Raw genomic sequence first — 27,975 nt, 5'->3', positions numbered from 1 at the left:
GAAGGGCAACGCTGCCCCCCCAGGCCCTGCTGCAAACAGCTGTGCTGGCACCAGCCCTACAGCCCCTCCGGAAAGAGCCACTGCGACAAGGCTGGACCTGCACAGGCTTCCAGCCGGGAGGCCTGTTGTTGAAGGGGCACGGGGTGGAGGGTCAGGCGCCTCCTCCCTGCACAGCCACAAGCTAAGCACCAAAGGCCAGAACATTTGTCCTTTATTGCCGTTTCCAGAGCTGAGCTCAAGCACAACCAACAGCCCCAGGGGGCAAAGTCTTCTCCAAGCATGCAGTGCCCCTGCTCCTCTGCCCTCAGAAGCCCATGCGCGCTCGCTTGCGTGGAGGCTGCGAGCCCTGTGAGGACGACACATAGCGCTGGCTACCCAGGCTAGATTGCTGACTGGAAGGCAGGCTGTTCAGCGGCTCGGGGGGCTCATCAAAGATGGCGAGGTAGTTGCGCAGGGTCCGGCGGCGCTCCTTGGGGATGCCCCTGGAGCTGAGAGTCTGGGATGACAGGAACTGCGAAGAGTCCTGGGGGTCTGGCTCAGGGTCTTGGGCTGTGGAAGGAAGGCAGGCAGCAGGGAGGGAGGACTCCTCTGCAGCGCAAGAAGCCAGGGGGCCTTGGCTCATGCTGGAAGAGACCTCACTGGAGACCTGGCTGCTGCTCCTGCCCCCGCCACTCTCAGCCCCACCTGCCAACCCTGAGAAGTCGCTGAGGTCTGACTGGTAGCTGGTGGAAGAGGTGAAGCTCCCCGAGAGGCTGCGAGGGCCCCGGGCCCTCTTCAGGCGGCGGCGCTGTGCCCTCAGTGCCTGCCGCTTCTGTGCCGTTGTCGTGCCCAGCTTCTCCTGCCACCAGGACTGCCAGCTGCCTGCCCAGGAAGCAGCAAGGCGCTCATTCAGGGTGTGAGGCAGGCCCTGGGATTGCAGGGCTGGGGGCAAGGGGGTCCACCCTGACTCCCAGGGGCACAGGAGCCGCTTCTCATGGCTGGCCTCCCGCAGGTGCTGACGGGCCCGTTCATAGACGGCCCCATCTCCAGCCTGCTCCTGGAGTTCATGGTGTGTGAAGAGTCTGTCCTGGCTGAGCACAGAGGCGGGCGGGGGCTGGCCCCGGGTTTGCGCAGGCAGCCGCTTCCAAGTCTGAAAGAAGGCCTTGAGCCACCGCTTGGAGCTGGTGGCAGGGGAGGCCACGTCAGAGGGCCCTTCAGCTGGAGCCTGCGTGGATGGTGAGCTTCCCCAGGCTTCCTCTCTGTGGTCTTCAGCCCGGTGGAGCAGGCGCTGGTAGAAGAGGTCCCCAGTCTCTGAGAGCTGGAAGACCACCAGAGATTCATTCCTGCTGTGCTGGCCAAGGGCAGCAGTGATGCCTGTGGGACGAGAAGCACGTGCAGTGCATGAAGAGCCCTTCCCTGGACCCCCCCCCCCCACAAGCTGCTCTAAGTGCCCAGACACAGGTCTCAGAAAGGCACCAAGGAGGGCAGCTCCAGCTCTACAATCAGGGTGGGAGATCTGGAGCATCATTTAGGACAGAAGAGTTCTCAAAAAAAGGAACAGCGCTGGAGAATGGGAAAACTTTTCTCCTGCAAAGAGGAGAGGATCACCCCCTGAAATTATGAGAGCTGTATAGGCACTTGGCTACATGGCGGCCTAGAGAACTCGTGGCTGGCTGTGCATATTGTAAGAGTATCAGACCTGTTCTCCCTCAAGCTGCCCACTCCCCTTTAAAGGCATCCAGGTCAGGTGCCATAACATATCCTGCGGCAAGTTCTCAAGTCAGAACAATACAACGCTGAACCAAATGCAGATAGTCTGTGAAACTCCTTGCCACGGGATGTGATGATGGCATCTGGTCTGCATGCCTTTAAAAGGAGTTAGGCAGATTGAGGAAGTGTCCATTACAAGTTACAAACCACGATGGGTAAATGCAATCTCCTGGTTTTCGAAGTAGGCTGTCTGAATGCCAGGGACAAGGAAATACGAGATGCAGGTATCTTGCTATCTGTGTGCTCCCAGAGGCATCTAGTGGGTCACTGCAAGATTCAGGAAGCTGGACTAGATGGGCCTTTGGCCTGATCCAGTGGGGCTCTCGCCAGTCCTCTGCCTCGCTCCCTTCTCCAAAGGCCCCCCAGCCACCCTGGGCAGGCATCACAGCCCTCTTCATCTGATGGAGCCCAAGAGTTCCTCCCCCATATGGCCCCTTTGAGAGTTGAGGCCTCCTGGCCTGTAGCCCCCCCCACCTGCACAGGGCAGGGCTGAGTCCAGACTCCCCTCTGTGCACAGGGAGCAGGCACAACATCTCTGGGCAATGTTGTCTGTCAGAGGCACCATCTCTCAGAAAGGCAGAGATCTTTCCACACACCGTAAAGCCATTCCTGAGTTGCAATCTATGCGACACGCCCACCCCGTTTACCTGGGATCCCAATTCACACCCCTGCAAGAGGGATTTGTTAGATTGTGAGCCCTTTTGGGTCAGGGAGCCATTAATTATTTGATTTTTCTTTGTAACCATTTTGTGAACTTTTAGTTGAAAAGTGGAATATAAATATCATTATTAATTTAAATTACGACATGGGGAACTTTTGATTCAACATTAAGGCTTTCCTGCTGATACAAACACTAACCCTTCTGCCTCGGAAGGCGGTGGACTCTGGCACTGGAGATCTTTCGCAGCAGAGGCTGGAGAGCCGTTTACTGGAAACGCTGTAGTTGTGGGCCGCCTGCATGGACGGGCTGAACTAGATGACCTTCCAACTCTACAATTCTAGGGAGACGTATTTCCCAACTTCGTGGCAGGAGTGGGTTGCCTAGATCTGCAGCGTGCAGCAAGTTGGCCAAAGTGCTGTGTTGGGCATTCGCTCGAGTCGGGGGTGGGGGGGAGGGCTGCTCATGAACATCTGGTGAAATCTGACTCTGGCTTACTATCTGCTGCTCTGTGACCAGACCAAGGGCCCAATCCTATCCAATTTTCCAGCACCAGTGTAGCCGCAATGCAGCCCCAAGGTAAGGGAACAACTATTCCCATACCTGAAGGAGGCCTCTGTGACTGCTGCCCCACCACAAGATGCAGCGCATGCCCCATTGGCACAGTTGCACCGGCACTGGAAAATTGGATAGGATTGGGCCCCTAATCCTTCTGCATATGGCAGGCTAGCCAGCTGATTTCAACAAGTGCACAGCCAGTTCATTACCTCGACCACTTCTGGCTCCAACCCTGAAGTGAGGAGCCTCACCCCCCACACCCACCCAGGGAGCCACCTGGACAAGGACTGCTGCAGGAGCAGCTGCACTCATCAGTTCCGCTCTCCTGCCTCTCAGCAAGGTGGCCTGGTGCGTCCAGAGCAGCCCCCCACCTCCCTCCCTTCCACTCTGCTTCACATACCGGCAGTAGGCGCAGAGAGGCGCTGGTGCAGGGCACTGTGGCGGACAGGCACTTGCAGAGGGAAGTGGGGCAGGCTCTGGCTGATGGATGAGAGCTTCTGCGGAGGACCCCAGAGCTGGCAGGGGGTGGTGGTGCCACCTGTGGAAAGCACACATTAGGACAACAAGGACACGCCTCCCCCGGCACTGGTGCAACAGGGTGCCCACTGCCACCCACTGCTCCGCTTTGCACCCCCACCTGCGTACTGCAGCAGCAGCAGCTCCTGCGAGTGGTGGGTGCCCAGGAGAAGCTTGTGGCTGCGCTGCGGAGCCCCAGCTGGCACGAGGTGGGCATAGATGGGGGGCCTCTGCATCATGTGATCCCAGCGGAGGACAGGCACCAGTGGAAAGCGTTCGTCCAGCACATAGAGAGAGAACTAAGGAAAAGAAGACCATGTGGGATGAGGGCCAGAGAGCCCCCAGTTCCCCCACCCCCGGCCTGAGAGAAGGGATGGAACATGTTGCACATTCTGTGGCCAGATGTACAGTGGAGTGGGGAGAGGAGTCTTGCACCAGGCTCTGGCCAGTGCAGAGGACGTCAAGGTTGATATCCCTCACGTGGGCCCCCCCAGAGGGAAAGCAAAGCTCCAGCACTCACCTGTGTGGCGAGAAGGTGGTGAGAGGGCTCGGCTTGGCCCAGGTACTTGCAGAGGACCAGGCGCTCCCCCTGCTGGCACTCTGCTTCAGCCCCCACCTTGAAGAGTTCGAAATGTTGACTGGACGGTGCCTGGGCCACCAAGACAGAATGACAAGTGCTCAGAGAACTTCCCCTCCCAGGAGCTGCCTGGCCTCCCTTGATCACCAAGCACACGGCCGAATCAGTCCCTTGGTGGTGCAAAGGGCTCCGCAGCTTCCCTGGCATCTCTGGGAAAGCAAAGGGTCAAGGGGCACCAGCTGCACTTCTAGAGGGGGTGGCGGCACGAGGGAACAGGAGGCGGAGAGCACTTTCAGTCTCGACCGCAATACCTTCTCGCACCCCTGCGGTCCCCAGGGCCTCACCCTCTGATCGATGCCCTTCAAGCCAGTACGGTCAGCATAACTGAGCACTCGTGGGTGGGCAGTGAACTCGCTCCAGCGCCAAGGGGATGGATCCCGGAAGAACATGGTCTCACTGTCTTGGTACAGTCGCTGAAGTCTGGGGAAAAACACAGTGTGGCGCCTGACAGTCTGAGGAAGCATCCCTGTTCCAGGCCCCCTTGGCTGCCCTGCATGTCCTCTCTCTCAAGCACAGGGAGGGAAGCATCACAACGTAAGAACAGCCCCACTGGATCAGGCCATAGGCCCATCTAGTCTTGCTTCCCGTATCCCACAGCAGCCCACCAAATGCCCCAGGGAGCACACCAGATAACAAGAGACCTCATCCTGGTGCCCTCCCTTGCATCTGGCCTTCTGACATAACCCATTTCTAAAATCAGGAGGTTGCGCATACACATCATGGCTTGTACCCCGTAATGGATTTTTCCTCCAGAAATTTGTCCAATCCCCTTTTAAAGGTGTGCAGGCCCAATACCATCATCAGATTCTGTGGAAAGTGTCACGGGGTGGGGCAAGTCCCTTCCCCTTTAAGATGGGCTGGGTCAGGTGTAGGGTATTAACAACTAAGGAATAAAACCTGGGGTTGGGTGCCTGGAAAGGAGAGTGCAGGGGGAAGGAAGCTTACAGCTTGATAGTGGAAGCAATACTGAGATTTGTAAGTATAGTTTTAGCCTCTTTAAGATCCTTCTTGTTTTTAAAGTTATTGTGTTGCATATGGAAATGTTTTTATGGAGCAATTGAACTCCCTTAAGTTTAATAAAAATCTTTTATGTAAAACATTTGGTGCAGTAATTGACCAGGGCATGTATGATATTGGGACCTGGCTTGGAGTAAGCAAAAAATAAATAAGCATTGCTCTTGAGGGTGGTGGAGGGGGGTTGAGTCCTGGCTGGGTTGGTGTCTCCCCTGGTCCTTCCCTACCCCAAGGGCAATGTTTGTTACAGAAAGGAGTTCCACAGACTAACCACATGCTGAGTAAAGAAATATTTTCTTTTGTCTGTCCTAACTCTCCCAACACTCAATCTTAGCGAATGTCCCCTGGTTCTGGTGTTATGTGAGAATGTAAAGAGCATCTCTCTATTCACTCGATCTCCCGTGCATAATTTCCATAAGGGGGGGGGGGTGTTGCAGGACAGCCCTGCTTCCCCCCTACCTTAAAAGAACAATCAGTTAAGAAGTCTCTATAGAGCCATGCCCTGCCATGCGCAGCCCCCTCACTCGGACCTCGAGACACGAGGGAGCACAAGCGCAGTACCCTCTATAATCCCATGGGCCTCAAACCAGTCACACCTTCCAAGGTGCCACTTTCCTCTTGGCCGGTGCTGGAGTCCTGGGGGAAGCCACTTGCTCACCCCAGTGCTGCTCACCCTGTCTCGACACTCCAGAGATACAAGGATCCATTATGGCTGCACAAGGACAGTTCACCAGGCAGATGGGGGCTGCAAGGGAAAGGCATGTCAGTGTAAGTGGGGGAGGGGCTTCTGGACACATATACCAGCCCCATCCTGCCAGGAACATTCCCTCCCCCCTCCCCGGGCCCAGCCTGGGCCAAGAGGACTCCTGTTTTTTCCAGAAGTCACAAAAGGCTGAACCTATAGGCAGGGGAGGGGGTTTTCTGCCACCCCACCCAAGGCCTTCCTGGACATTGCCAGGCACCGCAACGTTCCTGGCATGGTTCAGCCATCCAGCCGCTTGGAGATGGGGTGGGGAGGGAGAGCGTTGCTGTGCAGATGCAGAAGCAGCACATGCACCGGAGCTTATATGGTGGGCACGCATGGCCTCCAGGCTGCGACAGGGAAGACCCAACACTCAAAGGACTGCAGCAAGATAGTCAGCAACTTGCAAACTGACTTGGGCCCAGATAAAATGTGCAAACCTTGCAGGGAAGGGGGCATTTGCCATAAAATACCTGCACACCTGGGGGTACAACCCACTTGGGCTCCTTCTCTGCAAGCCCACAGATGTAGAAAACTATGTATTCAAAACCCACATGGAAGATATTATTATTATTATTATTATTATTATTATTATTAATAATAATAATAAATAATACAGGTATTTATATACCGCCTTTCATGGTCTTCAGATTTCTCCTCAGACTTTATTTCAAGGCGGTTTACACAGGCAGGCTATACTAAATCCCTATAGGGATTTTTACAATTGACAGAGGTTCTGTCTTTCAAGAACTACAACATTTCAGGTGGATCCTTTTATGATCTGGTATCACATTCTGGCCTCCAGTTTCCTCCAACGCAAGCTGACAATCCTGCATATCTCACTTGAAGGGTGGCCAAAGAGGAGATGGGAAAACTCGGCTCGGCTTGTCAGCTGCTTCAAGGTCTCGCTGTTCACGGTGCCGGTGGCCTCGAACTGGCGACCTTCAGCTGTAACCTTCAGGCAAACGGAGGCTCTACCCTCTAGACCAGACCTCCTGCCCAGTACAGGATACAGTACTCGTGGGTAAGTTGCGCCCACAGGTGTGTGGCTACTCTGGCAAATGCCCTTCTCCATACTGGAAATAAACATGGCTGCTTTAAAAATGGGGCTTCTTCCCCCTCCCCACCCAGAGCTTTCTGCAATGCCATGAGTGGGAGGGGGAGACACAAGCACACTTCAATTGGAGCAGCAGCCTATGAAGCAGGTGGAAGGACAGGGGGCACATCTTGCCTCCAGGACCCCATCAGGATGCCCTCCCCCAGAAAAGTGAGCTGTGAGCAAGGCCAGACCTGGGTGGTGCTGCCATTGAGTTCAATGGGACTTACTCCCAGAAACATGGGTACAGGGGTGCAGGCCACGTTCTTTCCCTAGAGTAGACAGAAATGCCCTTCCGTGCGACAAACCGTGTCTCAACCCACAAACGAGCACAAAGACAAGCGCACAAAGACTTGCACAATTACAAGGGAAAGGACACGTTATGCGGAGGAACTGTCTCCACAGGGCTAAAATGGTTGGGAACCACAACATTCCCCAGGGGAGCTTCCACCCCGGTTTTCTCACCCTCCCCCTGAGCCTGCATGATCAGTGGATGACAGGCTGTCCCTGGATCCCCCCCAACCCTGGCAGATGAACAGCTGCAATTCTAAAGGCTGCGGGTACTGCTGCAGATGAGGGGGGCATTTTTCATCAGGAAACGGCCACCAGCTGCGTGGATGAAAATATTCACAGGTCTTGGGCCAGGTGAAAAGTGGAGCAGCAAGAATGTCAGCCAAGGCTCCAGTAGGCACCAAGTTCAACTCCAGCCCAAAATGGTGTCTAGAGAGCAAATTTGAAAAGGGGCACACAGCTCCCGCCACCCACTCATCACGCTCCACTCCTTCTCAGAAACCAGCTGCTCTTTTCCTGAACAATTCAAAGCAAGAACATGGCCAGACTCACCTGACTGCAATGGAGGAGCTGGGGGAATCTATGCAAAGCACCTGAAGGGGGGAGGGAGCCGCACCGGACTGCTTTCGCCATACTCCACAGTGATAGTCTGAGCGCACCCCGATGAAGTCTGTGCTTGGAGAGGCAAAGGAGAGACTAGGTGAAAATTGTGGCAGGGAGGGATGCTCTCTGGAGTCCCCTTGGGACCCTCCCTGATCCCCTGGTGCAGCAGAACCACAAGAGGAGGCCTGCCAGAACCCCCCCTGCCCCTCACGCACCTGCACCATCCACTCGGGCAGCCTCCACCTGCCGGATCACACCACTGAGCTCAAACTGCACAGGGAGACTCTGGCTGCGAGGCCTCAGGGAGCCGCCCCAGGTGGGCTCCAGAGCCACATCCTGGAAACCTGAAGCAGCAGCAGTCAAGGAAGAGCTGTGGGGGGGGGGGGGGAAAGGTGGAAGAAAAAGCAGAGTGTCCCATCCCACCCCCCACTCCGGAACAAGGCAGGTCAGCAGCTGGGAAGCTCCACCCCAAAAGCGCTCACCATTAGGGGACAGGCCAAGGCCTGGAGCCAAAGAAAGCAGGGATGTTAATAATAGTAATAGTAATGTTGCTAAAGGGGACCAGGGCCAACTGCCCTGGGTTATATGCTGCCGGGGGTGGGGGTGCATCTCGCAGCCTCCCCATGAATCAGAATACCCGCTGGACCCTTTAATGGGAACTTCTGGTTTTCACAGCAAGTCCCTGTTTAAAGGCACCAGAAGCTCCTCTGTGAGAGCCGTACAGTTATGGAGACTATTTTGAAATCTATTTCTACAGTCTTCGAATTTAACTCACAAGAAACAAGTCTACCCTCTTCCTCTGTGGCAGGAAATCATGGCTACAAACAGGCCCTTTACAAGAAATTTTAGTTCCAAGGAAAACAATTAATATTTGATCTTCTCCTCCTCTCATCCCACTCTCCACAGACAGAGCAGCTTCACAAAGCCCACTGGAGGCTTTAAACAGGAACTTGTGTTTTTATTGAATTAATACATTTCATAGAATCAGAGTTGAAAAGTACATAAAAGGCCATCTAGTCCAACCCCCTTCCTACCTGTAGCAGGAAATCTTCCCAGAGCATCTCCTGCAGGTGCTTGTTGAGCCTCTGCTTGAAGATTTCTGGCAAGGGAGAATCCACCACCTCCCTTGGCAACCTGTTCCACAGCTGAACCACCCTTACCATTGTAATTTGATTTTGTCATGGGGGGGGGGCGCCAAAATCGTCTTTGATGCCCAGGTACCAGATGCCTGTGTTATGCCACTGACAGAAAGAGGTGGCCATCAGGCCAAAGCAGAGCAGTGTCACAGTGCCCAGAGGTCACCACCCAGCAGAACATCAGGGTCAACATCAGGGTCAGAAAAAGGGGCTCCCACCCACCCATCCAGAAACAGCCACAAATCGAACTTCCCTTCTCCTGCCCCCCAACCCCGTGTGACTGATAGGCTCTTGCCACCCCTCCCAGGAGGATACAGAGCTGGCTCATGGCCTCGCCTGCTGGGTGCACCAGACAGCCACTGCCCCTGGGTACTACGCTGCCGCTGCTGCTTCCAGGCAACCAGACAAGTGCCCCCCCAGTGGGGACATCATCAAAGCACAGACGCTTGCACTGTTCCACCATGTCGTCATGCAGCCACGCGGCCATCTGCTCCAGGGGCAGCTCGAACATCCAGTCCCGGCACAAGTGGGTGAGCCTGCGCAGGTGCCGCCTGGCCTGGAAAAGGGGGCAGCTGCTGGAGAGAGCAAAGGAAGCATTAGCAACAGAGAGCACTGCGCAGGAAGCCCATGCGGGCCACTCCCCCCCCCATTGCTGCCAGGTGCTCCACCCATCCCAAGGCCAAGCAACTGTCATCAGACTCCCAATCCGGCTTGGACAGGTTGGGTGAATTTCCAGCATCCGTCAGATTTGATGTCTGGCTAAGGATGCAGCAGCCTTGAAATTCTCCATTTTTCATTCAAAAAATAAGCAGCAAACTTTTTGTTTTCCTGAACTAGAGAAATGCTTTAAAACATGCAGTCAGAACCAGGAAATTTCAACAGTGGCTGCCAATAACAGTCTGTGGACTGAGGGCTTTGCAAAAGAAGAGCCTGGCTGCCGGACCAGGACCCAGGCCCACCTGGCCGTGCATCCTGGCCCACGCCAGCCAGCGGGGAAGCTGTCGAGCAGAGAAAAGAAAAGGGGTCCTCATCTGCCATTGCTGCTCCCAGGAAGAGGCCAGAGGCATTCAGTGCAAAGCTGCTAGGATAGTAGCCAGTGATGGGCCTCTGGTCCCCCAGGCCCTTCTCAGGCCACCCAGGCTAGTGACCGTCCCCACAACTGATGGCAACAAAGTCCAAAGGCCAATCAGGCGCTGAGAGAGGAAGTGCCACCTTCTGTCCATCCGAAACCAGTTTCAACCTAGGACCCAACTGGGTTCTGGTGTTTGGAGAGGGGCTTCTCTCCACCAGGCAGACTATCAATTAATTATTATTAACAGTATTTAATAACCCCTGCTAATTGGGTAAGAGGCACTTTTTCAAGTGGGTGTTCCTCTTTTTTTTAGCAGGGGGAGAGTAACTGGCCCATCTCACCCCAGCAGTGCCTGTTCTGGTGGCTGTCTGCTGGTGTTCTTTTGCATCTTTTTAGATTGTGAGCCCTTTTGGGACAGGGAGCCATTTAGTTATTTGATTTTTCTCTGTAAACCGCTTTGTGAACTTTTTGTTGCAAAGTGGTATGTAAATACTGTTAATTAATTAATTAATTAATTAATTACATGCCGCTTTTCATGCCCTAACCCTAACCCTGTCCAAAAGGGCTCACAATCTAAAGAGATGCCAATCTAAAGAACATCTGTGGATGTTTGCATAGATCGGTGTGAGTCTCCTTCTCATGCTCCTGTTGTCATCTTTCTCCGCATGTGGAAAAGCCCAGGCACGAGGAAGGGGGCCAGCGGCCCATTTGGTGCTTTACCTGGCCTGGCAATATCCTTGCAGACATGAGGCCACCAGACCACTTCCAAGGCGGCCGGGCACTGATGTTGCTGTTGCTGAGCGCCTGGCGGGGGCATCACGGCAGCAGCCGGAAGGGCATGTGGACCAGCCGAGACTCCTGCAGAGGCCGGCTTCGTCATAAGAACAGCCCCACTGGATCAGGCCATAGGCCCATCTAGTCCAGCTTCCTGTATTTCACAGCGGCCCACCAAATGCCCCAGGGAGCACACCTGATAACAAGAGACCTGCAAGGCCTCCTGGGAATTGTAGTTTAAGAACATAAGAACAGCCCCACTGGATCAGGCCATAGGCCCATCTAGTCCAGCTTCCTGTATCTCACAGCGGCCCACCAAATGCCCCAGGGAGCACACCAGATAACAAGAGACCTGCAAGGCCTCCTGGGAATTGTAGTTTAAGAACATAAGAACAGCCCCACTGGATCAGGCCACAGGCCCATCCAGTCCAGCTTCCCGTATCTCACAGCGGCCCACCAAATGCCCCAGGGAGCACACCAGATAACAAGAGACCTCATCCTGGTGCCCTCCCCTACATCTGGCATTCTGACTTAACCCATTTCTAAAATCAGGAGGTTGCGCATACACATCATGGCTTGTACCCCATAATGGATTTTTCCTCCAGAAACTTGTCCAATCCCCTTTTAAAGGCGTCTAGGCTAGACGCCAGCACCACATCCTGTGGCAAGGAGTTCCACAGACCGACCACACGCTGAGTAAAGAAATATTTTCTTTTGTCTGTCCTAACTCTCCCAACACTCAATTTTAGTGGATGTCCCCTGGTTCTGGTATTATGTGAGAGTGTAAAGAGCATCTCCCTATCCACTCTGTCCATCCCCTGCATAATTCTGTATGTCTCAATCATGTCCCCCCTCGGGCGTCTCTTTTCTATGCTGAAGAGGCCCAAATGCCGTAGCCTTTCCTCATAAGGAAGGTGCCCCAGCCCCGTAATCATCTTAGTCGCTCTCTTTTGCACCTTTTCCATTTCTACTATGTCTTTTTTGAGATGCGGCGACCAGAACTGGACACAATACTCCAGGTGTGGCCTTACCATCGATTTGTACAACGGCATTATAATACTAGCCGTTTTGTTCTCAATACCCTTCCTAATGATCCCAAGCATAGAATTGGCCTTCTTCACTGCCGCCACACATTGGGTCAACACTTTCATCGACCTGTCCACCACCACCCCAAGATCTCTCTCCTGATCTGTCACAGACAGTTCAGAACCCATCAGCCTATATCTAAAGTTTTGATTTTTTGCCCCAATGTGCATGACTTTACACTTACTGACATTGAAGCGCATCTGCCATTTTGCTGCCCATTCTGCCAGTCTGGAGAGATCCTTCTGGAGCTCCTCACAATCACTTCTGGTCTTCACCACTCGGAAAAGTTTGGCGTCGTCTGCAAACTTAGCCACTTCACTGCTCAACCCTGTCTCCAGGTCATTTATGAAGAGGTTGAAAAGCACCGGTCCCAGGACAGATCCTTGGGGCACACCGCTTTTCACCTCTCTCCATTGTGAAAACTGCCCATTGACACCCACTCTCTGCTTCCTGGCCTCCAACCAGTTCTCAATCCACGAGAGGACCTGTCCTCTAATTCCCTGACTGTGGAGTTTTTTCAGTAGCCTTTGGTGAGGGACCGTGTCAAACGCCTTCTGAAAGTCCAGATATATAATGTCCACGGGTTCTCCCGCATCCACATACCTGCTGACCTTTTCAAAGAATTCTATAAGGTTCGTGAGGCAAGACTTACCCTTACAGAAGCCAGGCTGACTCTCCCTCAGCAAGGCCTGTTCGTCTATGTGTTTTGAGATCCTATCTTTGATGAGGCATTCCACCATCTTACCCGGTATGGATGTTAGACTGACCGGCCTATAGTTTCCCGGGTCCCCCCTCTTTCCCTTTTTAAAAATAGGCGTGACATTTGCTATCCTCCAATCTTCTGGCACCATGGCCGTTTTGAGGGACAAGTTGCATACCTTAGTCAAGAGATCAGCAACTTCACTCTTCAATTCCTTAATAATTGGACAGGCCCGTTTCCGGGCGGCAGCACCAAGACCCCCGAGTCCAGCGCTGCTGCCTGCCCACCCACGGGGGAGGGGGCACTCACCTCTGGGCAGCCTGGGCCTCGAGGTCCTTGAGGAACGTGCTCGCCGGGAAGAGCGTGTCCCGCGCTTTCCCCTGCAGGAGGAGGGCAGGGTCAGGGGCGGGGAAGCCCCGCGCCAGGAGACCGCTTGCCCGGACGCGGCCCGCGGCCACCCCTGCGCGCCCGCCCGCTTGCTCACTCACTCACTCACCCGCAGGCGCGGCGCGGCCAGCCAGAAGTGCTGCTGCAGGAGGCGGCCCAGCGCGCCGAAGGCCACGTCCGGCCGGTCCAGGAAGAGGGCGCTCAGCTGCGGGGAGAAGAGCGCGGATGCGGGCGGGCGCCTGCCTGGCTGCCTGGCTCCGGTCGAGGCTCGCCCGCCCGCCCGCCCGCCTTACCTGCCTGGCGAAGTCCTGGGCGGCGCGGGGCGCTGCCGGGCCGGCGGGGGCGCGGGGCGGCGACAGCGGCAGCGGGGCCGGCGGCAGCGGCGTCCAGCGCTCCCCCCGCGGGCGGCGGCGCGGCAGGAGGGCGGGGGGCTCCGGGCAGAGCTGCCCGCACTGGCCCCAGCCGGCCACCCGCGGCGCGCAGCGGGCGGCCGGGCGGCTCGGAGGCCCTGCGCGGAAGGGCGCGGGGAAGAGCGCGCCGGGGAAGGCCATGGCGCGAGGCGGGGAGCGCGGCAGGAGGGGGCTCCGTCCGCGGGCGGGCGGGCGGGCAGAGGCCGCAGCAGGAGAGGCGGGGGCGGAGCTCCGAGGGGCCGCCTGTCTGCTGCCACCTGACCAGGACGCCGGTCTGCGGCAGGCGGGGGGAGGCACCCTCTCCAGCCGGAGGCCTCTTCCGGGTGTGCGCAGGGCCTATCCAGGGGCTCGCCAGTGTTCTGCATCGAGTGCCACATGTATGATTATATGCCTCTGGGGCATAAGTCATGGGTGTGTCCTCGGTGCAAGGAGCTCCAGGCTCTCAGGGAACGCGTCCGCTCCCTTGAAGCCTTGGTGGCCGACCTGGAGAAGCGCAGGCAGGCAGAGGAGGGCCGTGGGGAGACTTCCGGGACGATCAGGCTTCGTCCCAACCTCAGGCGTGCAGCTCCTCAGGGTTCAGCTGTGGAACAGAGCCAGCGAGGGGGGGCAGGATAAGGACCGGCCGGGACCCAATGCGCCCTGCCAAATGCTACCCCCCTTGCCTGGTGATGCGCCAGCCTCTGCTGCTGGCGCCTCAGAGAAGCTAACCGGCCACTGCCCTCCCGCTTCCGCACCCGCTCTGGCCCTCTTCCCTTTCCGGCTCGGGGAGAGAGAGGAGGAGGGTGGACAGCAGCGGTGGGCTCTCCCACCATCTGCCTGGGGCTTCGTGGACGGGCCGGCGCTGGGTGGAGTCCCTGAGGCACCCCTGACCAATCTGTTTGCTTTCGCAAGAGTCTCCTCCAGGTAGGGTGAGGTGGGGGCCACTCCCCCCCGGGACCTGGGGCAGGGTCTTCCTGCTGTCTAAATCCCTGTGGGGCGCCTCAACAGCGAGCCCGCTCCTGCTTTCAGGCTGTTCTGCTTCTCCCCACCACCACCAGGCCTCACCCCCACCCCGCACACACATGTATTGCTGTTGGCCAGGGACTCTGCTCTGCCCCACAGGAGTCAGCCTTGGCTGGACCCTGGCAGGCTGAGTGTGGGGAGGCTCCTCCAGAGAGCCCAGTGATGGCCTGGGCTGTGGGACGGGCCACTCATTCAGAGTGGGAGGGGGCTGGTGTTTCCGGACAGGAGAGAAATGCCTAGGCCAGCCCTGGCTCTCTAAGGCAGTCCTGACCTTCCACCCCCCCCCACAAGAAAGACCCTCAACCGGCTCCAGGCTGTGCCGCCCCCCAGATGCCGAGGCACCCCCTTCTCCTGGGCCGCCCAAGGCTCTGTGTGTGACGGGACCCTCTGCCAATCTGCCCCAAAGACATGCCGGGACACGTGCCTGGAGCCATGCCTTTTATTGCCGTCCGCCAGCAGCGACACAAGGTCCTGTCGCCATCCACCCTCAGGCCTTTTTGTCATCCTTCTCCAAAATCCTCCGCGGCCCTGAGGGGGGAAGAGGCAGAGCACGTGAGCCAGGTGGGGCAGGCAGGCCCTGGACCAGGAGGGCCTGGTAGGCAGAGTTGTCCTCGGAGCGCCCCGTCAGCACTGCATTGTGCAGCTCAGGCATCTCGGCAAAGGGCAGGTAGGCTTCTCCTGGGGGCGAGAGAGGCAGGTGTGGGAGGCAGCCAGGGTGGAAGGGCCTTCTGGTCTGGGACGGGTGGAGCTTGCTGGGTTCAGGAGGTCTGGTCTAGAGGGGCAGGAGGTCTGGTCTAGAGGGTAGAGCCTCCATTGCCTGAAGATTAACACCCACAAGGTCGCCAGTTCGAGGCCACCGGCTCCGTGCGACCTTGAAGCAGCTGGCAAGCTGCAGCTGAGCTGTTCCATCTGCTCGGAGCGTGGGAGGATGGAGGCCAGAATGTTAAACCAGATCAGAGTGTAACACCTTGAATGTAGTGGTTCTTGAAAGAAAGAACCTTCTTTCAATTTGTAAAAATCCCTGCGTGGATTTAATAAGCCTGCCTATGTAAACTGCCTTGAATAAAGTCTTGAATAAAGACCAAGAAAGGCGGTATATAAATACTGTATATTATTATATTATATATATATATTATATTATTATTATTCAGAGGAGGCAGCTGCCAGCTAGACCCACCCAGGGTGCTGGGCTGGCGACCAGTTCTTTGTGCTCGCCGGCTGGGCTGTGAAGAGCACCCAGGCTCCTTGGCCAGTGGACACAAATGTTGCACGCATTTGCCAGATAATTCGGGGGGGGAGCAGCTGAGGGAAGCAAACATGGGCCCAGACTTGGGGTATGTCTCCCTGGCACTTTGGCTGCCATCTTCCTTCCAGCCCTCTCAGGCGGCCCATGGCATTGGTTGGCTGGCAGGGTGTAGAGCTGAGGCCCAGATCCCTCCCCTGTGTGAGAGGGGGGCTTGCTTGCCAGAGCGTAGGCAGCACAGTTCAGCGCTGGAGGCCCTGCTGTGAGAGCATGCTAGGCAGCTGGCGAGGGACAGAGTCTCTCTGCCTGAGGCCCAGGAGGCAAGGCTGGGCCAAGTGCCTTGGCTGCAAATGAGGCTGCTTCATGGGGACAAAAGGGAGGAAGGTCCCCGAACAGGCAGTGGCCTTTCCTAGAAGGGGCTGCCCCCATCCTGTTTGTGTCATACCTACCGCAGGGCCGGCCACCTTTGCGACGTGTCTCCTCTGACTCAAAGAAGGTCTCGTGCTCCTCCCAGCGCCGGTCGCAGGCTGCGCACAGGAAGTTGGAAGTAAACGCCATGCAGCAGCAGCCTAGAGGGCAAAGGGAGGAGGTGTATTGGTGCTGGGGGGTGGCCAGGTGCAGCTCAGCAGGCCCACATACACAGGGCCAGTGCTGCATTGGAGTCTGGAGGCCTCTGCACACCTCCTCGCCTGAGGAGTCGATGCACTGACTCATGTACAGAGCAGGCCCTTTGGGTTGTAAGAGTAGCTTAGATGGGTTGCTTCCCCACTGCCACCAGACTGGTGGGAATTGGCATCCAGAGCAGGTTGGGAGCTCTGACCAGGGAGACCTGAGCTCAAGTTCCCACTCAATCAGGATGCACATTTGGCAGCCTTGGGCAATTCAGGAACCAGTCTGGCAGGATAGCTGTGCTGTTCCAGGGGGAAGGACCCTGCCCTGAGTGTGTTGGCAGCCTGTCCGTTCCCTGCCTTCTCTGTTTAGATCTCATCCTTGCCAATCCCAGCCTGAGCCCTGGAAGGCCCGAGGAGAGGGTGGGCAGAGGGAGCAAAATTCCTGGGGCCCAGGTATAAAACAAATTTGGGCACCTCAGTTTCACCTATCCAAAGCTGCATTTCTGCTACAGCTTTAAACCACTTTTAATGCACCTCTATTACCCCAATGCATTCTGGGGGTTGTAGTTTGCTAAGGAATCAGCTCTGTTAGACGACAACAGTTACAAGGAACTCCAGTCTCCAGAATGCATTGGGGTAATTGAAGTGCATTGAAAGTGGATTAAAGCTGTAGCAGAAATGCAGCTTTGGATAGGTGAAACTGTCCATGCAGTTTTAAGGGCCCAATCCGATCTAGCTTTCTAGCAGTGATGCAGCCTTGCCAACAGGGCATGCACTGCATCCTGCAGTAGAGGGGCAGTTAACAGAGTCTTCCTCAAGATAAGGGACCATTTGTTCCCTTACTGCATTGCGCCTGCATTGTTGCTGGAAAGTTGGATAGGATTGGGCCCTAAAGCTGTAGTGGAAATGCAGCCCAGGTCTTGTCCATAAGCATCAACATGTATTTGTACAGTTCAAACATGGGAAAGTGCAACTTACACCCACAGACCAGAACTATTGGGCCCCAGTAGCAGATCACCCCCAGTTCAGATCACAGAACTCTCAGGCCCCAATAGTCAGCTCCACCCCTTCTGCTGGTTCAGGCTGTCTCTAGAACTCGTTGCATGGGGTCAGATCTCCCTGTGCTTTGGCTTTGCTTGAAGGTGAAATTAGCAGTCTGGAGTGCAGAAGAGAAAAAATCCCCCAAAGGCCAGGCAAGTTCCTTTCACCTGGGCTTTGTTTCAGAATCATCACCCAGTAAAGGGTGTGTGTGTGTGTGTGTGTGTGAGAAAGCCAGTCCTGGGATTCCCCTGCGTTATTGGAAGGAGCCAATGAGGAGGACTTTGCTGAGGTGTGGGGAAAGTACTGTGGCACCACTCAAGTAAGGAAGGGGTCCCGTTCTGAAAAGTGTTTTTCATTGAGTTTCAATCTTGCTCAAGCTACATTAAAAGTCAATTAAAAACATGTTTTAAAATGTAGTCACATCAGGTTTCTAGGACAATTCAGGAAGGGGGGCCTGCCAAGGCGCCTTGCCCTTGGCCCAATGTCAGCCCTGTGGCCCTGAGCCCTGGTCCATAAGTGCCAGCAAAGTGGTACCCATGCCCCCCCACTCCCCAAAGCACTGCACAGTCCTAAGTGGCACAGCCATTCGGCGAGGCCTGAAGACCTTGTTGTTTACACAAGCCTTCTGACTCTATGGCCTTTTTAACATCTTTTATACATCTTTTAGTTTTTTACAGGCGTGATTCCTCCTTGAACTGCTGTTTTATGCTCTTTTTATTCTGACTTTTATCTGATTACAGTTTTTATGGTTTCTCTTAATGTGTTTTTAATATGTTTTTAGCTGTTAAATTATGTTTTAATCTGTTTTTTTAATTATGTTGTAAGCTGCCCTGGGTCCCTTTGGGGAGAAGGGCGGGATAAAAATAAAGTTGTTTATTATTATTATTATTATTATTATTATTATTATTATTATTATTATTATTATTATTTGAGTGCCTTGCTCCCTCCTCCGTTGGATGCGTGTGGACCAGGCCTCTTCCCCACCACCTGGTGGCAGTTGCAGTGAGGTAGGGAGGAGCCGTTGCTCAGTGCCGCAACTCCAGCTCACTGAGGGTTCCGAGTCCAGTCCCGGGCAGCCTCTCCAGGTTGCAGGGCTGGGGAGGGCAGGCTGCTTACCCGGGACTTGAGTCCCTGTTGGGTGCAGACACACGTGGTGCAGGTCCAGCCTGCACAGAGCCTCTCAGGGAGTTTCCAGCTCTCTCCAGCATGCCGTCTTGGGCGGGGGGACCAACCAGAACTGCATAAGAGGTGGCCCACTGGGTCATTTGGCTGCACAGACAAGCATACAAAGGCCGCAGTTACATGGGAGCAGCCTGCCTTCCTCCTTCGAGTGTGCAGGTACGGGGCGGGGGGGGGATGAGCCAACCTGAGCGGGGAGGTGGTGCGGGTCAATCTCCAGGAAGTTTGCTGCAGCACTGTGTGGCTGAACAAGGCCTCAGCTTCTGCATTGGCAGGCCATCCTGGCGCTTGTGTACGTGGAGATACATTGGCATGCCTTGATTGGGCCGTTGGACATTTGGTTGGCGCGCAAGTTCGCACTGAACACCAATGTTGTGCTTTTTCTTTCTTTCATCATGAGTATTTATTGTGACTATTTATTCCGAAGAGCAAAGTGGCAGTCCTAACCAGGTTATTTTACATCACAAGTACATTTCTCAGGGCGCAATCCTAGCCCACTTTCCAGCACCAACATAAGGGCAATGCAACTCTGACGTAAGGGAACCAACATTCCTTTACCTTGTGGAGGCCCCCCCCATCTGTGACTGCCCCCCATCTGCAGGATGCAGCACTTGCCCCACTGGCACAGCTATGCCAGTGCTGGAAAGTGGGTTGGGATTGCGCTCTCAGGTTGTCCTGAAAAGAACTCTGATTCTGAAATAAAGACCAGGCTTTTTCTGTCTCCCCCAACATGCTCTAATTTTTCCACAGCAGGCCTTTCAACAATTGGGGTGAGAAACCGTGCTCCATTTCCCCCCTGAGGATTCATGCCCCCCATGCATCCTGTACATGATGCAGGCTCTCTCCTCTCTGACTGGAAGATCATCAGAAGAGCCCCACTGGATCAGAGCCAAGGCCCGCCTAGTCCAGCTTCTCACAGTGACCCACCAGATGCCTCTGCGAGCTCACAAGACAGCAGTATCGCGGCAGGCTGTGGCCACTCCCTTGCACCTGGCATTCAGAGACAAGCAACCTCTAAAACCCAGAGGCTGCAAAGGCCCGTCAGGTCTTGCCACTTGTGATGAACGTTTCCTCCATCACAAGAAGAGCCCTGCTGGAGCAGGCCAAAGGCCCGTCTAGTCCAGCTTCCTGTGCCTCATAGTGGCCCACTAGATGACTCAGGGAGCGCTCAAGACAACAAGATCCCTGCATCCTGTGGCCACTCCCCTTGCACCTGACATTCGGAGACAGCCAACTTCTGAAACCAGGAGGTTGCACAAACTCATCATGGCTTGCAAGCTGTGGTGGACTTTTCTTCTAGAAATCTTTCCAATTCCCTTTTCAAGGCATCTAGGCCTTCAGGTGCCATCACCTTATCCTGTGGCAAGGAGTTCCACAGATTAATGACACAGCAGGGGAAGAAATTTATTCTCCCTCCACTCAGTGTGGGTGGATGTCCCCTGGTTCTGCTGTTGTGCAAGAGGGAAAAGAACACACTCTCTATCCCCTGCAGAATTGTATACGTCTCAATCATGACCCCACTCCCCAGGCACCTTTTTCCTAGACTGAAGAGTGCCAAGCGCCTTTCCTCGTAAGGGAGGTGCCCCAGCCCAGTAATCATTTTGGTCACTCTCTTCTGCACCTTTTCCAGTTCCACTGTAACCTTTTGGAGACGTGGCAACCAGAACTGGACAAAGCCACATTTCCACTTCAGTCTGCGCTGGTCAGTGTACAGTGTCCAGTTCTGGTGCCGCAGTTTAAGAAGGATGCAGAGAAACGAGAGCAGGTCCGAGAAGGGCAGCGAAGATGGTGAGGGGTCTGAGGAAGGGTTGAAGAAGGTTGTCTGTGTTTAACCTGAGGAAGAGGAGGCTGAGTGGGGACCTGACAGCAGTCTTCAAACGCCTGCGGGGGGAGCAAAGCTTTGTTCTCTGCTGCCCTGAGAGTAGAACTTGCTTTCATGGGCTTGAGTTGCAAGCGAGCAGGCCCTTGTTGGAGCCTCCTTTCGGTTTCGCAGCCACACCCACCTCGGACACTGCAGGCGCGAGCGCCGGTCGCTGCGTGCTCCTCGTGAGTGTGCTTGCAGCGGCATTTTGCTCGCCAGGCAGCCGGATCGAAGCCTGTCCTCCTCCGCAGCCAGAATTCCCCCACTTCCTCTGGGTGCGATGGGATGAAGGTGAAGCCCTGACACCTGCACTTGGGCAGGGTGCAGGGCACAGTCGCCCGCCTCTCTGAAACACACAGCATGCAGGTCAGGAGAGGGGCTGGTGGGGCAGGGTGCAGTTGGAGTGGGGGCCAATGTGGGTGCATAGAGGTGGGGGGGAGCAGCTGAGAACTGGGACTGAGAGCAGCTGCAGCAGTCGCTGTTTGGGACTGGCTGGAGGCAGAGTGAAGGCACACTCTTCAGAACAGGCCAGAGGTGCATCCAGCTCAGCACTCTGTTTCCCACCCCAGCTGCTCACCAGCTGTCCCAGCAAGGAAGCCCACAAGAGGAGAGGGAGGTGACCGCCATCCCCTGCCATTGCTCTCCTGCAACCGGCAGGTGGCCGCTGAACCCAGAGGCCGTACGCAGCAGCTTTCATGACTAGGAGCCAGTAACAGATCTCTGGGCCTCGGTAATCCTGTCCAAGCTCCTCTGAAAGCCATTCAAGCAAGTGGCCTTTAGCACATCTTGTGGCAATGAATTCCACACACCAGATATGGACTGTAGAGAAGCCGCTCCTTTTATCCACCTTAAATCTCCCACCAATCATCTTCATCCAATGACCCAGCTTGGTTCTGGTTCTGGGGTTGTGAGAGTGAGGGAGAGAAACTTCTCTCTCTCACTCTCCTCGCTGCCAATTATGCCATGCAAAATTCTTTAGATCCCAGTTATGCCCCCTCCCTGATTGCCTTACTGTTAGGCCAAAAAAGCCCCCAATGCTGCAGCCTTACTGGGTTAGGGGCAGGCAAACCATTTTCTTTCATTGCATGTAATTCATCTTGTTGATAGCTGCCTTTCAGCTATCCCAGTCCTTTCAGGCACCCCAGTCTCATGGAAGGAAAGGTAGGATATAAGTACAGCAGTTTCAACCCGCAAAGAAGGAGGCTGCTGCAGCCCAGTCCCTTCATGATGGCTTCAGCTGCATCTGCCCTTCTGTAGGGAAGCAGGATGCCAAGAGAGCATTCAGCTTCTCTGTCTTATCTCCTGGTTATATCAGGGCCCAGCTGCCTCCCTGACAGGTCTCCAAATGTTCCCTTTTGGCATCACTTGTTGGCTTGCATTTATTTTGCCAGAGTTGTGTCCCTTTGCGACATCAAGGGCATTTCTTCTGCATTCCAGTCTCCCACGGTGTCATTTGGCAGTATGAAACTACAAATTGGGGGGGGGGGGGTTGTACAACTGCAGGCTTTGGTGGCAACAGAAGGTCGTGGAAGGGTACATAATAGACCCAGGAAATCTGAAGGTCTTTGAGCGACTAATGGATGTTCTGCAGCAAGGGAGTTAAAACCAAAAAGCAAAAACGTGGGTGGGCGAGTGGGTGATGGGGAATCCTGGCAGGGAGAAGGGGTAGCGGGGCAGGTGGCAATCAGTGGGTTTGGGCCCTGCCATGACATTGTTCAACCACTAGCTAGCTGGCCGCAAGTGTCCCCCAGCCCTTCAGGTCTTTCACTCAGGACCATGCTGGAGGTTTCTGCAGGGTGGCAAATGCACAGGACGGGCAAGTACAGGGCAGGTGCATCCTTCATAGGTGTTCAGCTATGACCATAGGGGAAGCCACTGTGTCTGGTAAAGGTACTCCTGCACTCCAGGTGCCAGGGCAGAATGATGGGGTGGCAGTCAGTCTCATGTGCAGACGAAGAGTGGGACTAGCAGACCTTGGTCTCATCCAGCCTCTATTGGGGGCCACTTATGCTGCCTTGGCAGCACCCTCCCATCCCCCACGACCTACCCACATAAACCTGGTGCTGCTTCAACAGATGGCCGCAGAAACACTTGGACTCATCCCCCACACGGAAGCAGTCCCACAGGTACTCGGGGCAGCGCCACCCAATGTAGAGACCTGTGGGGAGGGAGACACTTCAGCCTGATGTTCTGCAGTGAGCCCAAGAGGAAGAAGAGGCTTGCTTGGTCAGGTGGCAACATGCCTGCCTTCTGCATCGCATTGCGCAGCACACCTTGCATAGGCAGCACCTCTGCAAAGTCCTCCTCAGCCCCGTTTCCTTCCTCACCTGGTCTCTACTGCCTGTTGCTGCTCCCTCACCTTCCCTTTTCCTGCCTGGCCTGTCCGATACGGTCAGCGCAGCCAGAACCTTGGGACGTGGAGCAGCCGCAAGGCACAGCCAGAGTCCGGCAGTCCACGGCTCCACATGGTGAGGATGTGGAAGGAGCGCACAGCTGTTTTGGTAGCATAGCACCCTAAAAGGATGGTTGACCCGCCCAGCTGGTGCCCGGGTTATTCCTGCAGTGGGGTCAGCGCTGCCCCCCCCCATGAACCTGCAACTGTAGAGGTGGAAACACAGCCTCCTGCCACAAAGGCCAGGTAGGTCACCCCAACTGCCAAGGGAAAATTCAGGGAGGCACTTCAGAGGGGCATCCAGGAGTCACATGACCAGAAGCCTTTGTGCCCCACGTCTGGAAAAGCTGCAGCCCTGGTTTTAGGGGGCCAGGTGGAGGCCTCTGCTCCAGGAAGTTGGCTTTGCAGTGCAGGAGAGAGGTGGCAGCATCGCAGGGCAGCTGGTGCAGGGAGGTCAGGCCAAGGAGTGGCTGCTGCCTCCCTCCCTGCTTGCGCCCACCTTCTCACCGCATTTGCCTGGCAAGAAACACCCTTGATGTTCGTGCAACTCACTGCCAAGCATGGGTAAGAGAGCTGCAGTATTTGTGTCACTCTGGGAGGGGCTGTGGCTCAGTGGATGGAGCCATCTTGCCGGCAGAAAATCCTCCCAGGTGCTCCCTGGCAGCAGTGCCTCCAGGGAGGGAAAAGGCCCAGGTCTCAAATCCTGGGGAGCCACCAATGGGCAGGGCAGGTGATGCTGAGCTAGATGGGCCCACCGTGGGCAGCTATGGCCACACACCAAGTCTCAGTGACTGGGATTACCTCCTTGGCAAGTCTAGCCTTTGGTGATAGCTACACTGCGGGGCGTGTCACTGGCACAGCTGGCATCTGTGGGCCTCGTATGCCTTACCTGGGAAAAGAGAAAAGAGGGTCCTGCAGGCTCTGCAGTGGTGGAAACTGGGCCGAGGGTCATGGTCATCCCCAAAGAATCCTGGAAACTGCAGTTCCGTGAGGGTGTTAAGAATTCCTTCCTCTCCCTTTAACTTGACCAGCCAAAGCAAAGGCCCAGCATCTCTCTCTCTCTCTCTCTCTCTCATGCACAAACAGAAGCAGGCACGAGCCCTATGGGAGGGGGAGCCTGGCTGGCCTCCAGGAGGACCACTCGGCTGCATCTCCCTGCCCAGCCTGGTACCCCCCACACCTGTCTCGATGGACTTCATGGCTGCCTCCTTCTCCAGGTGGAAAAGAGCCTTGACATTCTTGGCAAAGTTCTCCCGATGCATCGCTTTGGCCACGGACAGTAGCTCCGCCTTCTCAGCTGGCACCACCGGCCTCACTGTGTAGTCTGAGAGCAGAGAGGCCCAAGGTCAGGAGCCAGTCCATGGGAGCAGGCAGAAAGCCAGGCCCTTGGGCCCAGTGCACCAATCTGTGCCACAAATCACATATAGTTGCAATTATCCAAAGCCACCAGGACCACCCTCCATGTGGTGCTTTCCTGTAAATTCTCATTTGTGCTGCCCTGCTGGATCAGGCCAAAGGGGGCCCACCTAGTCCAGCTTCTTGGATCTCACAATGGCCCCCCAGATGGCTCTGTGAGAAGGCAACAGGTCAACTGAAGATGGGGACAAGGTCCCCTCTGGCAAATCTTCAGTGGCCAATTCTGCCATGCTTCCCCTGCTGGCATACAAAGTATCCTGTTGTTACTCCCTTGCACCTGGCATTCAGAGACCCTCTAAAACTCAGAGCTTGCATATACTCATCATGGCTCGTAGCCTGCAATGGGCTTTTCCTCCATAAGTTTGTCCGATTCCTTTGTAAAGACATCTGGCTGCCACATCCTGGGTTGATGCTTTCATCGAGCTGCCCACCAGCACCCCAAGATCTCTCTCGCCTGATCTGTCACCAACAGCTTGGAACCCATCAGCATATATTAACTTTTGATTTCTTACTCCAATGTGCATCACTTGACATCTGCCATTTTGCCACGCATTCTCCCAGTTTGGAGAGATCCTTCTGGGGCTCTCTACAATCCCTTCTGAAGTTCACCACCCAGAAAAGTTTGCTGTCACCTGCAAACACAGCCACCTCGCTGCTTAGCCCCAACTCCAGGTCATTTAAGCACAAGTGGAAAAGTTCTGGTCCCAAGACCGATCCTGGGACATACACTCTCCACCCTTCTCCATTCTCAAAACTGCCTACTTAGACCCACTCTCTATTTCCTGGCCTTCCACACACAGAGAGCACCTTGTTCCTGCCCCAGCCCAGTGTCCACATTCTCTGTGCCTTGCAGGTGATAGCCAATGTGCAGCCCCAGGATTAAATGGTCTACATCAGTGTTTCTCAATGTTTGTCCTCTTCCCTACCACTTCACATGGCCCACCTAGCTGAGGTACCACCAGAAGTAACTGGCAATAACCTCATCCCCAGCTACTTCTGGGTTGGGAGGCCAGATGTGGATGTATGGGAGAGCTTTTTCAAGAGTGGGAAAGCATGCTTTGGAGTTGTGCCCTGTTCCTGGTCTTGCTTCCAGGCAGCAGGTATCCAGGGGTCCAACAAGCACCAGCAGACACCACCTCAAGTACCACTGGTGGTACCCGTACCACTGGTCCACATGGACTAACAGCCCATCTTCCACAAGGACTCAAGGCCAGTGTTCCTCAATGTTTCTCCCCCACCATACGACTTTGTATGGTCCACTTATTGGAAGTATCATTGGAAGTAACTGGCGATGATGTAATCACCAGTTACTTCTGGATTGGGAGGCCAGACACAATGTAACAAACACTGGTAAGAGGCTTTTCACTGGGAAGGGCTTTTCTGAGCACGAAAAGCATGCACTGGAGCTCTGCCCACCAAGCCAAGCCTCCTATCATGTTATTATCAAATTATTATTAACAGTATTTATATACCGCTTTTCAACTAAAAGTTCACAAAGCGGTTTACAGAGAAAAATCAAATAACTAAATGGCTCCCTGTCCCAAAAGGGCTCACAATCTAAAAAGATGCAAATGAATACCAGCAGACAGCCACTAGAACAGACAGTGCTGGGGTGAGGTGGGCCAGTTACTCTCCCCCTGCTAAAAAAAGGAGCACCCACTTGAAAAAGTGCCTCTTACCCAATTAGCAGGGGTTAGTGTTGCTGGTCTCACTGCCAGGTGGTGGGGTGTGGAGGTCCCATCAGTACCACCAGGCACCATCTCACATACCACTGACTGAGAAACACTGCTCAAGACCATTCATGCAACACAAGATGCTGCAAAATAAGGCACAGTCACAAAGCCACCGGGACAAATATTATGAGAAGGATCTAAAATTTAAATACATGAAAATATACTGCATGACGCAATTGACCTTCATAGTTCTCTTCCCGGCACTGCAATTGCTTTCCTGCACAAGAACAAACTGGGAGACGATCGTCCTTCCATAGTGCTCCAGCCCAGACTCTGCTGAACCTCGGGGGAGACTGAGGGAGGGGCCAGAGCAAGGGAGCGGCCTGGCAGGGCCTGAGACTTACAGACACTGTCCTTCAAAGGGCTTTGTTTGCCTCCTTCACACTCCTTTCCTTTCCATCTGATATCTCTTGAGTACCTTACGCTTAAAGACGACCCTTCCTCCCTATATTGTGCCCCCTTCTTCCCCTCTCCCTCCCTGATTTCTGTCCAGCATGGGACTGGACAGAATTCCACTATCACCCCGAGATCAGGCAGAGTCTCTGGTCTGATCTTGAACATTACAGTGGAACATGCTGGAGGAAGGTGTGCTACTTCCCTCCTGCTCCTTCCTTCTCGCAGACCCTCTGCAAGACAAGCCTCCATGCCCCGCTGCATGGGAGCTGGTGGTCTCAGAGCTCCGGAAGGTCTGCCCTCTGTCCCTGTATCTCCCTACCCCTGCTCCACCTTCTGCTTGGACACAGGGACACTCTACCAGAAGTCCCCCTCCTCCTTGCACTGGGCCTAGCAACCCAAGGGCCCCACTGCTCCCTCCCTCAGGGCAAAGCTGCCCCCTCTGGCCTCTTCTGGGCTCAACATACTTAGAGCTCCTTTCTTAGCCACCGCTTTCTTCTTGGCATTCTTTGGTGCCACCACCAGGCTCCTCTGGGGCTGGGAGCTGGAGCTCTCCCCTGCCAGGCTGGTCTCTTGCCTCGCCTCACTGAGGTCTCCTTCCTCGATGGGCTGCATCCCTTCTTGGGGCATCTTCCAGGAGAGAGGGGATGTTGGCAGAGAGGAGGGCGTGGATGAGGAGAGGTTCTCAGAGCCCTCCAGAGTGGGAGAAGACGTTCCGCTTGGGCTCTCCTCCTGTGGAGCCAGCAGCTCAGAGGTCTCCCACTCTGAGGGTGGGAGGGACGTGTCCTTGAGGTCCTCCTCTCCATCCACAGATGTGGACATTGGCTCGATCGTGTCCTCTTCCCCCTCTGTGGATGTAGGCAGAATCACCTCCTCCTCCTCCACCTCTCGGGCTGTGGAAGAGGTCCTCAAAGCTTCCTCCTCCATGACTGAAGATGGAGACGAGGTCCCCTCTGGCACATCTTCAGTGGCCGATTCTTCCATGATTCCTCAGCTGGAACACAGAGAAGGCACGTCACTGGAAGGCAGTGCATGTTGTCCTTGCTTGGCAACAGGGCTGGAGTTCAGGCAGGGGAGGGCAGAGATAGCAGCTGCCAAAGAGGACAAGAGGAGGGGCGGGCCCCATTTGCTGTGGCACTGCACTCCCATGCCCACAGGAGCAGCATACCCTGAACAGGAAGCCACTGCCTTCTCCAGTGAGTCAGACTACTGCCCCGTCAAGCCCAGGACTGCCTCCTCTGCCGGGGAGGGAGCAAGTGGCTCTCCAAAGCCTCGGGCAGAAGAAGGAGGCTCTCTGCGCCCTCTGCATGGGATCCTCTGAGCTGGAGGTGCAGGCAGATGCATGTGCTGGGCAGCAGGGCAGAGCCACAGCCCCCTGGCAGCAAAGACCATGGCCCTGAGCAGGCACTCCAGACAGAAGTAAGGGGCACTGGATGTGGTGAGACAGGCTGGCATGGAAAGGTCTGTTGGACAGTTGGGGTGGGAAGTCCTGACTCAGAGCTCCCCTACCTGGGCAGGCTGCTCCTCACACAGCAGCCCTGCAGAGCTGGGAAATCCTGCTGCGGTGGCCTCAGGAAGGAAGGAAGGGTTTCCAAGGCAACAAGAGTCTTGTTGGTCGGCATAGTGACCAACCAGCTGTGTTCCAGGTCCTTCTGCACCAGAGCAGGCTGGGGTC

The 27,975-nt window shown here is 55.3% G+C and overlaps 2 protein-coding genes across 3 annotated transcripts; both read right to left on the bottom strand.

Annotated features, from left to right (window-relative positions):
* Positions 1–194: 194 nt before the first annotated feature.
* On the bottom strand, positions 195–13,006 carry TAF1C (TATA-box binding protein associated factor, RNA polymerase I subunit C). Of its 2 annotated transcripts, none has more exons than XM_066615699.1 (10): positions 12,942–13,006; positions 9,316–9,572; positions 8,080–8,208; positions 7,814–7,931; positions 5,806–5,877; positions 4,403–4,538; positions 4,002–4,130; positions 3,603–3,780; positions 3,366–3,503; positions 195–1,353 (listed from the first exon to the last, which is right to left on the bottom strand). In XM_066615699.1, exons 2-10 carry the CDS (start codon positions 9,509–9,511, stop codon positions 305–307), a joined length of 2,145 nt encoding a protein of 714 aa, XP_066471796.1. In that variant the 5' UTR covers positions 9,512–9,572; positions 12,942–13,006; the 3' UTR covers positions 195–304. The 2 variants fall into 2 exon arrangements, with proteins under 2 accessions (XP_066471796.1, XP_066471795.1); XM_066615698.1 differs by having other exon boundaries at positions 9,316–9,575; positions 12,942–13,001.
* Positions 13,007–14,918: 1,912 nt separating this feature from the next.
* FAM221B (family with sequence similarity 221 member B) lies at positions 14,919–27,284 on the bottom strand. Its single transcript, XM_066617360.1, has 6 exons — positions 26,768–27,284; positions 23,939–24,082; positions 22,414–22,524; positions 20,509–20,712; positions 16,124–16,243; positions 14,919–15,109 (listed from the first exon to the last, which is right to left on the bottom strand). The coding sequence occupies exons 1-6, from the start codon at positions 27,282–27,284 to the stop codon at positions 14,919–14,921; spliced, it is 1,287 nt and encodes a 428-aa protein (XP_066473457.1).
* Between the last annotated feature and the right edge of the window lie 691 nt (positions 27,285–27,975).

Source organism: Tiliqua scincoides, chromosome 2 (assembly GCF_035046505.1).
Source record: "Tiliqua scincoides isolate rTilSci1 chromosome 2, rTilSci1.hap2, whole genome shotgun sequence".
NCBI lineage: Eukaryota > Metazoa > Chordata > Lepidosauria > Squamata > Scincidae > Tiliqua > Tiliqua scincoides.
This window is presented reverse-complemented; position numbering and strand designations above follow the sequence as displayed.